Source organism: Gekko japonicus, unplaced genomic scaffold, assembly GCF_001447785.1.
Source record: "Gekko japonicus isolate JY-2015 unplaced genomic scaffold, Gekko_japonicus_V1.1 scaffold187, whole genome shotgun sequence".
In the NCBI taxonomy this organism is placed as follows: domain Eukaryota; kingdom Metazoa; phylum Chordata; class Lepidosauria; order Squamata; family Gekkonidae; genus Gekko; species Gekko japonicus.
Window position 1 is genome coordinate 156,653 of NW_015174849.1, and position 16,965 is coordinate 173,617.

Consider the following 16,965-nt stretch of genomic DNA (forward strand, 5'->3'; position numbering starts at 1 on the left):
ACTGGGGAAACCCAGCCAGCAGCACTTAAGGCTGGCCCTGCCTACGGAAGGGGAAGGTGCTTTCCCAGGAGTAAGGAGTCAAGGACTGCCCCACTCCTGGACCACCGGAGAATGAGGTGACCGAGCTGAAAGAGTATTCCTGTTTCAAAGCTTGTGGCATCTTGTGGTGAAAGGTGTAGAGGAAGCAGTTGAGATTTAGAATTGTTTATGTGGAGTCCAGAAATCAAGCTGAAGGACGTTAGGGTTCGTAGTAGAGCAGGGATAGAAGTCACTGGGTTTGACAAGTAAAGCAGCATATAATGTGCAATAAGGGACGATTTGTACTCAGAATTTCGGATTTTGATTCCAGTTATTTCAGGGCTGGACTGGATCACCTGAGCAAGGGGTTCCACAGCCAGTGAAAAAAGGAGGGGGGAAAGGGGACACCCCTGTCTGGTACCTCTGCACAATTCTATGGAATCAGATAAAGACCCATTGATTTTAAGTCTGGTGGTAGGGCTCACATAAAGGGACTGAACCGCAGTAATAAAGTTTGGACCAAATCCCATGTTGTGAAGAATCTGAAATAAATAATTCAACTCAATGGTATCGAAGGCCTTTTCCACATCTAAGGACAGGAAGGCCGCAGTTAATGTTTTGGCTTTGCAGTATTGAAGTATTTGGAGTGTTTTAGTAGTGTTGTCAGCTAAATCTCGGTTAAGGGTGAAGCCCACTTGATCTGGGTGGATGTATGATGATATAATGTTATTGAGGCACCTTGCTAACATGGCAGTAAAAATTTTGAGATCTTGATTCAGTAAAGATATGGGCCTATAGGAAGATGGGAGTAAAGGATCTCTGCCTTTCTTGGGGATAATCACTGTAGAGGCCTGTCGCCATGATGGTGGTAGACCTCCTGTACGTAAGATATGGTTGCACGCGTTGGTAAGCGGTGTTGCTAGGATAGGGGCAAAACATTTGTAGAATTCGGATGGAAACCCATTTGGTCCTGGGGTCTTGTGTAGTTTAAGTGAGCTGATGGTGTCTAGTACTTCTTTTTCAGTAAAGGGGGCATCCATGTATGCTTTATGGGAATCAATCAGAGCAGTGTATATGGGAAAGTTTCGAAGTGTCTCTGGAGAGGATTCTTGATTTGGGTCTTGTGATTTGTATAGTTTAGTGTAAAAGTCAGTGAAGGTTTGAATGACAGAATCTGAAGACGTGTGGTGTTTTTGATCGCCTTAATTTGTTTGGATAATTTTTGCTCTTTTACTTTCCGGGCTAGAAGATTAAGGATGCCAGGGGATTTTTGCCAATGTTATTGTTTGGTATACGCAAGGCGCTTCCTAATTTTGGTTATCTCTAGCATTGAAAGGTTTTTGAGTTCCAAAGTAAGCTGTTTGCAGACTTCTTTGGAATCAGTATTTTTATGTAAGCTTTCCAACTTTTGTATTCTGTCTTTTAAAGATATTTCTAATTGTTGCCTTTTCTTTTTCAGGTGTGAAGATTTCGATATTAGGATACCCCGAAGAACAGGTTTTAAGGCATCTCATTGAAATGAGGGAGAGAGCTCCTCTTGGTTGTTTTCAGAGAGATATAGTTTAATATACTGCTCAATTTCATTTCTAATTGTTGGGTCGTACAATAAAGAAAGATTAAGAGACCATTGCCTGAGTTGTGTGTTCTTTTCAGTGTGTCTCATGGAGCATTGAAGCCAGGAAAAGAGAGGGTTTTAATAGACCTTACATGATTCAGCAGAACTGTCTTTTACAGGGTCAGTTCTGATTTTTTTTAAAAAAGAAATTACAAAGTTTCACTCAATGCTGACTTTCTGGCTTAGACATAACTTTTTTAAAGAGACGAAAACATTTCCATTCATATCAAACAAGAAGTTTTTGGTTTAGGCACACAATTCTTTATGACATGGTCCTCACAGAAAATGAGGAAGCCTATATATTTCATAGAACACATGCTTATGCAGTCACAAATCTTTCCAGTGCATTGCATAGAACTAAGTTGTGTTTTAATAAAAACACTATATTTGTATACCAGTGTATTCATTTGGAAATACACTAAGAACAATAATCTCTCAATAAATTTTAGATGTACTATACTGTATTTGTAAGTCCCTTATGACAGACCCCTGCTTCTTCTCAGTGAGGCAAATTTTCCCGCCAAAACACAGTTCCCCACTCTGGTTGAGCAGCCTCTTAGTAGTGTGTTTCTATTACAGAATTATAACTTTCTGTGTGACCCACCCTGTGATAAAGAAGTTATTTGACTTTTGCCCAGGCCAGAGATTTACTATAACTCAGCAAGAGCCCTCTTATAAAACCCTTTGGAAATGGCATGTGACATGAAGTAAAGTTGAAACAAAAAGGTTGATTTTATTGAACAGGCACAGTTGAATCAAGAACAAGGCAGGGGATGAGAAGTTGAGGGAAATTTGGATCTTTATATAACTTATAATATTTTGAACAGGCAACAGTATAGTCGAAGCTCATATTCTTAGAGACTTGGTTCTTAACTGTGAGAGGCTTGTTTGACTTGGAGATTTCTTTCAGCAACAGTGTGTCTTCATAAAATTTCATAAAACTATTTTAGTTTCCTGGAAGTTAGTACTTTCTTCCTGTATTTAAGTACTTCCCTTGTGGAAATATAACTTTTCCTTTTTTACTCTTGAGGAGTCTAAGACCATTTCCCTTCTCACACAAACCAGGTGGTCCCTTCTGAGTTAAACCCTCTGATCAACTGGATAAGAAATATCCTCCTCTTTCTAGAAACGATAATCCTTTTCTGTTTGGCTAAACTGGCAGTTTCCAACCTCCTGTCCAGTCCCTTCTGTCAAACCTAACCCCCAGTTCTGGAGACTGTGAATAAACAGAATTCAGCTAAGGCTGACATTTAGACTTTTAGTTCTTTTTTCTGAACTTTTCCTCAAATGTGTCGGTACACAATAAAGGAAAGGAGTTGTGCCCCTTCACTTCTCAAATGACTTGTCTGTTTCCCTCAGACCCACACACACACTCCTCCTGACTGGCAATTGACACTGACTCCTCTCCCCAGCTGGGGCTGACCAATCAGACAGCAGGGAGTGCATGCAGGCAGCAGCCTGTCAATCAAAGTGCTTTTCAGTGAGGCATTAACCCCTAATCTCCCAGCTCTCTGCTTTTGAAAAATTCAGCATCTTGGTTTTGGAGGTCAGTTTGTCACACCCCTAATTTGCTTATTTTTTTCCTGCCTCAAGAGGCTTTGATAGGGAGTCTCTACCCTGAAGGGAAATCAGTTTTTTTGATTTGTCTTATCAAATCAAGGAATGCAGAATTTGAGGACGAGTTGTATTTATACCCCGCCCTTCACTCGGTCTCAGAGTGGTTTATAATCTCCTTCCCTTCTTCTCCCCACAACAGACACCGTGTGAGGTAGGTGGGGCTGACAGAGCTCTGAGAGAACTGCTCTTGAGAGAACAGCTCTGAGAGAACTGTGGCTGACCCAAGTTCACCCACCTGGCTGCATGTGGAGAAGTGGGGGATAAAACCCAGTTCTCCAGATTAGAGTCTGCCACTCTTAACCACTACACCAAACTTTCTGAGCATCAGACACCCCTCATGCAATATCACCAACGGCTTTGGAAAGTTTTCCTACTTTCAAAAACACCTTGTCTGGTAGCATGGGTTAGGACTACTGTTTGAAAAACTGAAGCCCACAGCTGCTTTGTGTACATGGATTCTCAGCACATATTACAATTTTCTGGGATGAAGCCAACCCCAAGTTTCTCACATATTCTAGAACATTCCAACACCAATTTCTAATACTGATTTTCTAGGTAACAGTTTTTGTAGATTCTACAAGCTAATGATGCTCAAACTAGTCTGAGCAACTATAATGTCATTAAAAGACAATTTAAATTTAAAACAAAACACAAAATGAGTAGCTTAAGTGCTAATTAGGTGTCTATTGTATGTTGGTACTTCTTCACAAATGAACAGCTAAAAATGTGAAATATGCTTCTCTGAGAGCTGAGACTAGTTCTTCCCTGCTGATATAATCTCAAGAAGATGATGGAAAACTCTTGTTGTTCTAAAGGGCCAAACACACAACAAATGTAAAAAGAATCCAAGTTAGATTCTTTTCTGTTACTTTTTTTTTTAAGTGGGTGGCTCCAAATAACGGTCCAATTTAGAAAAATAAATATTAATAGCGAAAAAATTCCAGTGTACAAACATTCACTTGATTCTCTGTCTTACTTCATTCCCAATAGTATCCTTCGCATTCCCATACTAAACAGCAGCTGAACTGAAGTATAAATCATTAAAATGCTACAGCAACTGGGAAAAACTAAGTGATCTGGAGTTCTACAATACATATAATGAAGACACTTCTGGATTATATGTGCATAATGCAACTCCTCTGGGATCACTACAATATTTGTAAACAAATATAACTATTGAGTACACATTGTGCAGTTTCATGTTTCCATTTAGCATGTACATTAGCAATATACTTAACTGCCTTTCCTTTTGTTTTAAATACAATGGTAAATTAAGGATAAAGCAGCTTCAGTATTTCAAATGAACTCCAAAACACGTTTGCAATACAACTAGGTTCAGAAGTGCTGCCTATTCCGATTCATATATTCTTGCCTTATATAGTCTTTTACTTGGTTCTATTCCTATCGTTACTTCAATATTCTTTTGAAAAAGTGCTTTTTATCCACTATTCTCAGTTTGTTGTTCATGTCAAAAAATTAGTGTTCCTTGAAAACAGGGACAAATCTGGTCCACCTCCAGAACTTAGGAACCAGAATGAAGTACTTAATCACACTGTAAACATTGCAGAGCACATTAATCTGACCTTTTTTATTATTATTAATCTGACCTGAATGTGTTCAAGTAGACATTTCTTTGGGGAGGGCAACCTGAACTCTTCCTCCTCTTCATTTGCAGCAGATGAATTGTCCATGCATAAATTGTGGTGTGAGAGGGCCTATTCTAACAGAAATGAAAGCTAGACTATGCGGCAATCCTATGCAAATTTATCTGAGAGTAAAATCCATTAGCCTAAATTCAGGGGTTGTCTTGGAAATATTGTCAGACATTCATGAAAAATGTGAAGCTGAAAGCAATTCATCTCATCATCACTGGCACACAACTTTGTCCAACAAGCACCATGACAACAAAATGATACTTACTTATCTCCAAAGAACTTCTTCCAGAATTCTGCAGCATCAGCTTTTGTAATACGAAAGTTGTCACCCTGGAACTGGCCATTAGGGAAAATTGCCTTGATTTCTGCAAGCATGTGACTGAAGATGAGGGAAAGCTTTGTGAGATTTCGCCTGCAAATAATATAAAAAGGAGAAAATGCTGAAGGTGTGCCAGAATAAGTCTGTTTTTTAAAGAAGTCTTTTTTTTAATTAAAGGAAATTGGGACCTGAAATTCAAAAACCCAGTAGGCAAAAAAGCGTAACATATTTTACATAGGGCATTTATTCAATAATGATTTAGGAAGTGTTTGTTGACTAATATTCTCATACTTCCCCTCCAACACTTTAAAGTTTATCAAAGAAGTTCTCTGCGTTCAGCTTCTACCTGAACGAGTCCCTCATCATGGACTAATACAGAATCACCCTATTTCTCCATGTAATTTCAACACACATTTTTGTAGATGAAAAGTCAGGACACAACTAATATTTTTATGTACCTTTTTTCCAGTGCTTACTTCCTCTTCTTTTTTTAACCTTCTTCTGATAATATTCTAAACTCCCAACATGGTGTATATCTGTCAATTAGACTACTAGCCGCTACTTTATTCTGCTCTAGCTTTTAAAAAAGCAATTGTGAGAATGCCTCCGTATTTTCTGTGCCAATATAATGGAAAGTTCTTGGCATCAGTAGTGGTTTTAGTCAGTTTCTAGTTTATTAATGTATAATTCCCCAAACTAACAAATTACATTCTGCACAAGGAGAGATGAGAACTGGCAGTGTGTGTGTGGGGGTCTCAAAAGCCAGGTTCAGATCCCCCCAAGCCAGAACTTTGTTGTCTGGGTCACTCGGGGCTGGTCGCTCAGCCTGGACCACTTCAAGGGGTGGGGGTGATGGGGCAGTAGAGCGGAAAGGCTGGTATGCCACTTCAAGATCCTCAGAGGTGGGAAGGGGGAAAGGAGAGAAAAGTGCTATATATACAAAAAGTAACTGACTTGTATAGAAATGTAAGACATCCCTCCCTTTATGGTATCCCTTGGGGGAAAAAACTTAAGTCTTGCATATGATTAAACATATTTATTGGGTCTTTTGTGGATTCCCCAGTAAAACAATCGCTTTCACTCTTAGGAATCAATCGCTTTTGTTTATATCTCCAGTACTTGGCATTACATTTTATGGCACATATGGCCTAGCCCGACAAACTAATGTTTATGTCAGATCCGGCCCTCGTAACAAATTAGTTCAGAGCCTCTGGTAGATAAGCTTCTCAGAGATCCATGTTAGAAAATCCTCCTGCTGCATAATCTGCAAAATAGAATGAAGCAAATCCATCCGGAACTTGCACTTTTTCACCCAGCCATTCAGATGTCTCAGACTGAGAATTGCTCTCCAATCCCCCAGTCTTTTTGGAACTTAAAACAGGGGTGAATAAACTCCCTGAAAATGTTGGTTCTGGTTTCAAGGTTGAAAAGAAGGTAAAAATAACAAATATGAATTATTTTAAAATAAGTACATTAAGGCATGGAATGAAGTTAAAAAGGATATGTTAAGATGGGGGAAAGTGCAACTGTCTTTCTTGGGGAGAATATCTGTGATTAAGATGAATGTTTTACCTAGAATGTTATTTTTATTTCAGACAATACCTGTTTAGACATCTGATATACCTTTCAAACAATAAGAAAAGGGACATATCTAAATTTATTTGGTAAGGGGAAAAACCACAAATTAAATATAAGGTTTTACAAGATGCAAGAGGAGGCCTGGGTTTACCTGACTTGAAACTATACTTTGCTGCATGTTGTTTAGTTTGGAAGAAAGAATGGGTGCTGTTGAGAAACAGATGGTTACTGGAGTTAGAAGGTCATGATTTGAGATTTGGTTGGCACAGATATTTGTGGTATGATAACGTTAAGGTTAATGTGGATTTTAAAAATCATGATATAAAGTGTGCCAATCTGAGAACACGGAATAAGTATAAACTTAGGCTTTCTCGGAAAACACCTTTGTGGCTTTCTACACAGGAAGCATTTTATAGACGAGAAATGATAACTAAGCATAAGTGGTTAACATAACATTACCTATTAGACTTCTCTCAAAAGGAATGTGAAATGAAATTAAAGGAAGATTTACAGGATATACTTGTCAATGTTTTTTTTAATACACAATTACAAGAAAAGTTTAAAGCAGACAAAAATCTTACGGTTTTGAAGAATCTAAGACTGAATTTAAATCAGATTTACAAATGATTAACATGTTATTGCCTAAATATATAAACTTTTGTTAAAATTTGAAACAGAAGAAGAATGTGTGAAAGTCTATGATAAAATGGGCTAAAAACTTTGGACATAATATAGAAATGAAACAATGGGAAAATATGTGGAAGAAGGGCCTCAAATTTACATTAAGTTCCAGCCTAAAAGAGAATTTTTATAAAATGATGTACCGATGGTATATTTCACCAGAGCAATTAGCTAGGATGTACAAAATATCTCAAATATATGTTGAAAATGTGAACAAAATGAATGGACTTTTTATCATTTATGGTGGACGTGTAACAAAGCTAAAAAATTCTGAAGACTAATGCTCAAATGAAACCAAAGGATTTCCTTTTGGGACTAATGGATAGACAGCTAGAAAAAAAATCATGGATCCTTGTTTTTATACATGACAACAGCAGTGAGACTAATATATGCATAAAAATGGAAAAATTCGACATTACCCACTATAGAGGAATGGCTGGTGATGATGATAGAACTTGCAGAGAAGGCTAAACTTACTTCCTTGATTAGAGGAAAGCCATTACCTACATTTATCACTAACACCCTTTATAGACTTTCTGTAGGAAACTGAAAAAAATGAACTGATGAGTTATGGATCTGAGGATTAAGGGTGACAAAAAGATTAGATGTTAGGGGAAAAAACAGAAACAAGTTTACTTCTTTGGAACTAAGGGAGTAAGTGTTAAGTTTGTCATTTTGCTTGCATTTGTCACAGAGAAAATCGTAAGTCACTTCTCAGTATTTAGCTCTAGTGAAGTTTGAAAGTACAACAAAAACCCTAATTGTCAGAGAAGACACTGTATATGACTTTTTATGGGCCATCTCATTCTTCCTATCAATCCAATCCCTCAATGCATTATCTCCATATTTTCAAAGAAGAGCTCCTAAATGAAAGGCAACCACTGGGGCAACCTTATACGGCGTGGGACCAACATACCTAAGGGACCGCCTCTTCCCATATATGCCTCGGAGAGCGTTACATTCTGAGATTCAACATCTCCTAGTGATCCCTGGCCAAAGGACGTCTGCCTAGCCTCAACCAGGGCAAGGGCTTTTTCTGCCCTGGCCCCCACCTGGTAGAACATGCTCCCTATTGAGATCAGGGCCCTGCGGGATCTTATGCAATTCCACAGGGCCTGCAAGACGGAGCTGTTCCACCAGGCAGCAGGGTGTCCACATATGCCCCCCCCCCCCAGGTTGCAATCTCCTACTTACTGGTACCCGGCTAGTTACATCTATGGGCCGGATTTTCCCTACGGCAAGCATGACTACTGTTTTATATGTTTTAATCTGTTTTAAATTTTATTGTATTTATTAAATTGTTGTAACCCACCCTGAGCCCGTTTACGTGATGGGCAGGATATAAATGCGAAAAAATAACGAAAAATAAAATAAAATAAGGGCACCTTGAGATCTTCCATGGTACCTTTTGGGAGAACTTTTTTGTTATACCTGGTAGAGACATGTCGTTTCCAAAAACTGCACATTCTGCTTTTAAAACATCATTTTAAAAATCTAGAAAAGGGCAAATTGAGAGCTCCTTGGACAGTCTCTTAAAGGCCCTGCCATCTAGCGTAGCTGATTTCGACGATCTGGGTTTCTCTGGTGTATCTATTTGATAACTGGAGTCTCTGGAAATGCTCAGGTTGGAAAAGTCCAAAAGAACTGCCTTGTGAGAATCTTCCCCTGACCACTCTCCTTCTTCCTCTTTATCAGAGCCTGCTGCCGAAGAGCCCTTGGATGAAGGAAGCTCTTCTACCTCTGAGTCTGAGACAACTCCGTTTCAAGCTTGGTGGCTTAGCCTGCAATTGGATTTACTCAATCATTTGCCAAGATTGGCATTAATAGATGAACATTTATCCCCCTCATCTGATGCTGCCATATGGTAGGTGCTTGTGTGTCTTTCCCCCCTAAACATCCTAGCATGTTTTGGCAGAAGAGTGGCTGTAGACTCCTCCAGAGACAAAGTGGATCTGGGTGGTAAAGAGGAAGGAAATCTTCTTGTAACCTCCATGTTGTTTAGGCACATGGCTGGTAGTCTTGCCCCATGGCACTTTGGAGGGGATTATCCCTGACAACTGAACCCCAATAATGCCTGTCAGTGGTAGAAACACCTGATTCGGAGGGGCCCAGGCTGATTTAAAAGCCTGCACCAACCAGATGAGTCAGGGTTAAAAAGGGTGGGGTCATCCAACCTTCACTACAGCAACAGCTGCAATAAACATTTATCTAGACTGCCAAATTCCATTGCCCGAAGCTTCAGGCAGGCCAGGCTTCATCAAGCCTTTTTTTCTTTTTGGATGCAGACCAATGTTCCCTCTAAGCTGTGGAGTCTTGTGAGCAAAAATTCTACTTTGTGAGCTACTGGCATTAAAGTTGTGAGCGAGTGATTTGGCTACTGCATCAATTAGTTTGCTCTGGAGCCATCGTTCCTGAGCAAAGACAAAAATGGATGAGCTGGAGGCTAAAAAATGGTGAGCTGGCTCACACTAACTCAGCTTAGAGGGAACACTGATGCAGACCCCTTTTTTGCTGTTTTGTCTTCCTCCATGTTTATCTTTCCCAACAGGTAACTGTTTTTACTCACAAAGAGTGAAGCTAGGCCCGAGCATCCTGCTGGAACAGCAAGGTGACTGGAAGGTTAGCCTCAATCTGTTCCAGCAGAGTCATACAGAAATTTGTATAGCCCTGTGACTGACCCAAGGTCACCACCCTGCCTAAGCAAGCTGGGTAACCTTGGGTCAATCACAGCTCTCTCAGAGCTTTCTCAGCCTCGCCTACCTCACAGGGTGTTTATTGTGGGGAGATGAAGGGAAGGTGATTGTAAACTGTTCCAAGACACCTTTGGGTAGTGAAGGGCAGGGTATAAAACCAATTCTTCATCTTCCTATACTTAATGTGTATTTAAAAATAATACCAAGACTGTGAATCTTGCCATTTTCTTGCCAAGGGAAACAGGATCAGATTGTTTCCACAATGTGTGTGTGTGTACATGCTTCATGAGTTACTACATGAGTTACTACATGAGTTACTACAATTTTGTACTTTTTACACACAAGGCACAGACGAGTGTATTTCCATATATGTCCCCACAAATGAATATCCATATGACTATTTTCACGGGTGAGTATTAAAATTAAAGCAACAATGGCATAACAATTCTTAGAGCTACTGCATAAACAATGTAGAAAGTAAATAGGCAAGTAAAAAAGACCTGATCTGAAAAGAGACTTTAAAAAGATGTCCTCCTCAACTCTCCATATTTATTTATAGCATTTGTTAAACACCTTTCTATTCAACTGGCTCACAAGGTAATATAAAAAATGAAGTAATATTAACAGGTCCCTATGACTATCCTCAAATAATTCAGAAAGAAGCTCATAGAATGCGTATATGATTGATGTCCATAATGTTTGCTTACCATATCAGTTATCATATCAAAGTTTCCACACCAGAGCCAGCTGGCACCAGGCATATATCACACTGATAATTCTCCATACAAGTAACTGACCTGTATGGTCAATTACACCCACATTATGAATACTACATACAGTTGCATGGTAGCATTTCCATTCCCTTCACAAAGCATTATGAGAATCAAATGTTTCCTCAGTCCTGGGTAACACATCCCTTGTAGTATTTTCATACCATACCATAGGGAGTTTTTAAAAAAAACAAAACACAACACTTGTCTGAACAATTTGGAGCCTTTCAATAAAGGCAGATGACACTTGAGGTTTCTATGAGGGTACCTACATGCCTAGCACTATGCCAATATAAGAAACTGAACTATGTCTCAAAAAGGATTATTGTTCTAAATTAGGAACACACAATTACAGCCAGCCTTAACAAATTTTATTTGGCTCTAGGAGCTATCCCAAAATCTTAGGCAGCAGAATCCTAATAACCAGATTTTTATTTATTTATTTTTATTTATTATGGGATTTCTATCCCGCCCTACCCAGTGGCTCAGGGCGGCTAACAGCATACAAATACTAAAACACTAAAATACGTTTTTTAAATACAATAAAAACTGGTGCTTCAGTCTATATAATCGATACCATTTACAGATACTCGGCGATTATTTGCTGCCTGTGATCTTGACAATAGAAGTGTCCCCGACGCAACAAACTAATCAACCTCCATGGAGGCTGGTAGAAGGACAATACAACAGCGGTGGTGAGGCGATGGTGGTGGTGGTGGTGGCGGCGGCTCCTACCCAAAGGCCTGGTGGAAGAGCTCCGTCTTGCAGGCCCTGCGGAACTGCACTAGGTCCCGCAGGGCCCGGATCTCCTCCGGGAGCTCATTCCACCAGGAAGGAGCCGCCACCGAAAACGCCCTAGATCTCGTGTGGGCCAACCTCACCACTCGGGGGCCTGGAACTACCAGACGATGGAGCATCCCCGATCTCAGTGCCCGTGAGGGAACATACGGGAGGAGACGGTCCTGACGGTTCTGATAATTCCTACCTCAATAACTAATTCCATCACATTTTCTTATAATTTTATTTCACATGTGGTGTACATGCACATGTGCCTCCAAAAACAAATGGTGAAAATTATATCAATTGGGTTGGAAAAACAAATCCCCTATAAACCAGAGACACTGTTGCTGAGTTACCTACCTGATATCCCTGGAGACCAGCAAATGGTTGTCTTAACATATGATTACTGCTGCCAAGCTGGTTTTTGCCAGGCAATGGAAACAAAAAATATCCCTTAGCTATAAGACCAGTTATTGAAAATATAGATCTACACTTCAGTGAAATTAACTACTTATTGATAGAGATGCACACAGAATAGACCTTCTATGGTCAAGAGTGGTACAAAGAATGGAACTGGCAACTGTAAAATTGTCAGTTGCTGGTGAAGGGTTTTCTATACCCACAGAGACAGGATATAAGGCAGTATAGATTGGCATTTTATACACAGAAATACAAAATTGCATATCTTGTTATTAATTTGTTTTTAAACAAAAAATTAAAAAAATTATGTGGTATTCAGTCTTAACTCAATCTCCCTCCCCCACCTGTTTTATCATCAAAAGGTACTGAAGCCAGCTCATCCTTTTTCCAGCGCAGAACAATTATGAATGAAGGAGAAGGGAATATACTTAGAGCAGCAAGCATACCTGGAAAGACTTTAATGTTTGCTTTGTTGCAGGAGAATAAAGCAGTAAGAAGGAGAGGGAGATTCCTACTGATCCCTTCTCTTCCCTGAAAATATATTTGACTAGGACAAAGGCCCGTTGTGGAAATAAATACAATGGCCTCTAGAAAGAGGCTCTGGGATGGTGCCCTGGCCTTGGACACTCAGTGTCAATTTGCTGTGGCAACCTCAGCAGGGTATAATGACACTGAGTCCACCATTTTCTCCAGAGGAACTGATCTCTGCGAGATGTACATTACCAAGTTATGATTTTTTTACTCTAGTGTACATCACTTTCCAATTACTTATGGTGAACCTCATTTGCCATGTTATTGTCCACTTAAACCAGTTTGCAGAGATCCTTTTCTCCTACTGAAAACACAAGGATACATCCAGTTTCTCTACCAATTCCCCATCTTTGTTTACCAATCCTTCAACTTTTGTCATCCAAGAGCCCCTCCTCCACACCTAGTTTCTGGCTTCTGATTTTTTAAAAATGAAATGTAGTTTTCCATGCTGAACAAGTGTGGAAGACTGGCAACTGGCTGAATTTAAACAAGGAATAATACTGTGATTGCTAAAACCACTGAGCATGCCTACAAAGTTTCTTACGTTTCCAGCCCAGGTGCCTAAATTCTGTTTTGAAAGCATATATACTGAAGCACAATGCTAGACAGTGGTTCAAAATCCCAAGGTAATAACTATTTCAAGTAAACAATTCTAAAAAAATTATCTGATTAAAAAATCCTGAATGAGGAACACTTCATCTTCCTGTTCTGCTAAAATTAATTTCCACTAGAACAAGGATGGAGTATCAGCTTTAGTGATATTTAGGTAATAAAGAATAGGATAATATCGTTATTGGTGTATATACAAAGCAAAGCAGAGGCCAGCATCTTTGTGGTGTTTGTTATAACCATTACACACTCAAAGTAAACAGCAATTCTTCAGGGATAATTCTATTTTATTTGTTGAAATCCTGATATATATATCTGTTTTTTGCTCAATGCTGACCAGACTCATGTGGGATACCATGAATGCCTCTTTTGAAACATTCACCCAACATATCAACTTATAATATTTCAGTCTTTATCCTAAATGCTACACAGGTTACTAATAAAAGGAGAACATGCAACTGAGATTTATTCAGCAAGACAGCAACCTCTACATATCTTGGCATACAGTTCTTTAGCAAAGGCACACAAATTAGATAATACATCAACTATGCAGAAGTTCTGATATATTTTATTTTACAGACCACAGTCACGGCAAAAGGACAGAATCCCAGAAGGACAATGCAGAGATACTACCTACTACAGAAAGAAACTAAAAACTAAAGTGTACAGTACTGCTACAGTGCAAAAACAGCAGTATAAGCAGGGCTATTTTTGGGCAGGAACGCACAGGAACGGAGTTCCGGCTGGCTCCCAAGTTGGCCATACCCAGCAGGAACCCATCAGCATAACAGGCCACACCCAACAGCAGAAACTCATTAGGATTTGCTGCATTAGGGGTGTGTGGCCTAACATGCAAAGGAGTTCCTGCTACAAAAAAAGGCCCTTGGTTTTGACAACAAACAAGGTAAACAGAATAACAAGCAAAAGGTGGATGTGGCTGGATAACCACACTTCTGGTAACATGTGGGTGCTAATGATCTGTGCTGTCAGGGGTGTGGCCCAACATGCTAATGAGTTCCTGCTGTTGGGTGTGGCCTATTATGCTAATGAGTTCCTGCTGGGCTTTTTCTACAAAAAGAGCCTTGAGTATAAGCACTTGCAGCAATGCATACTGGTGACAAATGTACAAAATTATATTAGGTGCAGTTTTTCCAGTTCATACTCTTGTTTTCTACTATTTTTGTGTAATTGCTACCTACTTTCAGCAATGCATCCCCTCCAGTAGCCACTGGTCTACAAAGTACTACCATACTCGGGTTCAAAAATGTAAGCCATGTTTCAAGCCATTAATTTTCAGATTATATTTTACTATGGCACTTTCCTGGTCTAGTCTCATTTGGCACATATAGAGTGAAAATAATTAGTAGGCCACTGTACTAGTGGTTCTTAGTATTAAATCTTCATAGCATGTTCATAGTTCTGCTGTATTTTGGTTATTCTTATTATATCATGGCTGTATTTTGGTTATTCTTAATAGTTCTGCACATAGCAGTGTCTCTAAAATGAAAGCTGGGGAGGTATGTAAAGGCATGTTAAGATTTAACATTTATTAAAATGCAACTGCTGGTTCAATATTTTAAATATCAACATTAAAGCATTAGTGAACTGAAGCATAAAATATAAGATGTTACAAATGATAGGAATATGTATATTCTTTGATGCAAGATAGAAACCTTCACAAGTTATCCAAAATACCTCATCGGGGTGGCAGACTGTTAATATTACAAGTATTGCAGTAAAATATTTATAGAACCTTTAAGATATTCAGTTACCGTTTAAGAAAAGGTAATCTCAGAAATGCTGGGACCTCCGGTTTTTGGCATCTCAATGGCGGATGTGTCCCTGGAGAGCTCCCAGGGACGCGATCTGCAAACCAATGGTTGGGTGTGTGTGTGTGAAAGTGCACGCTCCCCTGGGGCCCTTGTGTTGGGCCCCCAGCCATGGGGTGCTAAAGGGTTGCCTCTCCTCTGGCACGCGGCTGGAGAATTGAGGCTCCCTTCTGCCCCGAAGGTCCTGCCGCTGTGCGACCGAATGGAACTCGAGCCGCTGACCGGGACAAGTGTGTGGAGGCTGGGCGAGCAACACGTACCTTTGGCGAGGTCTATGGGTCCACATGAACTGTGAGTTGCAAGCAAATACACCAGGATAATGGCATAAAGCCCCCCCAATACAAGCGAGCGGGGGAGGGAACTCCCCAGATGCAGAAACTGAGAGAGACATTTCCAATGGGGGGAGGCAAATCTAAAAGCAAAATGGAGCTGTTTTAAGGATCCCACTAGAGTTTCTAAGTGTTAGAGTGAGCAATAGAGACTTTGGCAAAAAAATAAAAATAAGTAAACATCCTCAAAGACGGTGGGCAAAAAACCTGAAAAGGACAAGCAAGTGAAACTCAAGCCTCCTTCAGGAAGTCTGAGCCCAGCTGGTATAACCACCTGACCGGAAACTACCACAGACATCTCAAAGATGTTAGCTGACTCTTTGCGCACTCTGCTGGAACAAATGACAACTATAAATCAACAATTGACAACTCTAAACTATTTTCTATTGCAGAAACCCAACTTGAGCAAAAACTATCTGAAAGGATTAAGGGGGTCACTGTTGTTGTTTCAAGACTTGAGGTTTTACTCACAAGACCTGCAGTATGAAAGTTTTAAGACTATCTACATTATTGGACAGTGATGGTTCCTATATGTTCTAGAATTTAAGACATGGTTATTGTTCAAATGCAAATAATTTGGCAACAATTATAACATGTTTTGATAGTACGTTATTAAATAGTTCAGTGTTTTGAATATTATAGCTTACCTGGTTAGCCAAATATGCTTGTAGTCCTACAGTGACAACATTATGTCAGTTTAAATAGTAATACTTTCCAATTACTACTAAGTTTGTTTTCCAATTTCAACTTTTATTTTTTTCCTATTTCTTAGATGGCAAAAATTAAGACACTTTTCCTAAGGGTGCATGGGGTGCAGGAGTCTCTCTCTAGTGGATATTTCCAAATTTTGCTAGTAAAAAGCTAAGGTATTTATACTTCTGGAATCTACAGTTATCCCACAGTTATGCCAAGCTTCTTTGACAGGCAAGCAAGTATTACACATATTTCAAATTTTCCCCAAAGTTTCATTCCCCCCATCAAACAAAAAATTAACATGGACTTTTCTATTTTTCCATGACAGCTAAGTTACTTACAGACTTAAAAAATCTTCAACAACTTCAATATTCTGGAATTCTTCAACAATTTCAATATTCTGGAAGCATTCACAAATCCCACACCTGCCCATACACAGTCTCCGAGTCCTGACTATGTCTCCCTTATATATAATTGAGTAGGATGCAGAGTCACGCAGCGGAGAGAAAATGCGCACCAACAGTGTTTGGACACTTGAACTGTCCGTCAGAAGCTTCCCCAGCTTCCATTGGCCGTGTCGCCTAACTCCCACCTCAGAACACTCCCCCCAGCCCAACTAGCCAGGGCTGGAGGGAATCAGTGGAAGGCCAGCACCGGCAGCTCATCCCCGCTCGCCACGGCCGGATTCTCCCCCCCTTTATCGCACGCCTGTTTCCCCCCCACTCCCGCCCGCCCACCCCCGCTTTCAAAAAACCTTCAGAGCCCTACAGGCTTCCTGGGACAGCAGGTGACGGGCAGCGGCAGCAGCGCTGAGCCAACCCCCGCCCT

The 16,965-nt window shown here is 40.0% G+C and overlaps 1 protein-coding gene across 1 annotated transcript in view; it reads right to left on the reverse strand.

Moving 5' to 3' along the window:
- Window positions 1-16,965, reverse strand: part of CBLB (Cbl proto-oncogene B, E3 ubiquitin protein ligase) — a 91,833-nt gene that overhangs the window by 54,284 nt on the left and 20,584 nt on the right. Inside the window, exon 4 of the mRNA XM_015424529.1 lies at window positions 5,171-5,317. Within this exon, the coding sequence (XP_015280015.1) occupies window positions 5,171-5,317 (147 nt within the window). The remainder of the gene's footprint in view (window positions 1-5,170; window positions 5,318-16,965) is intronic.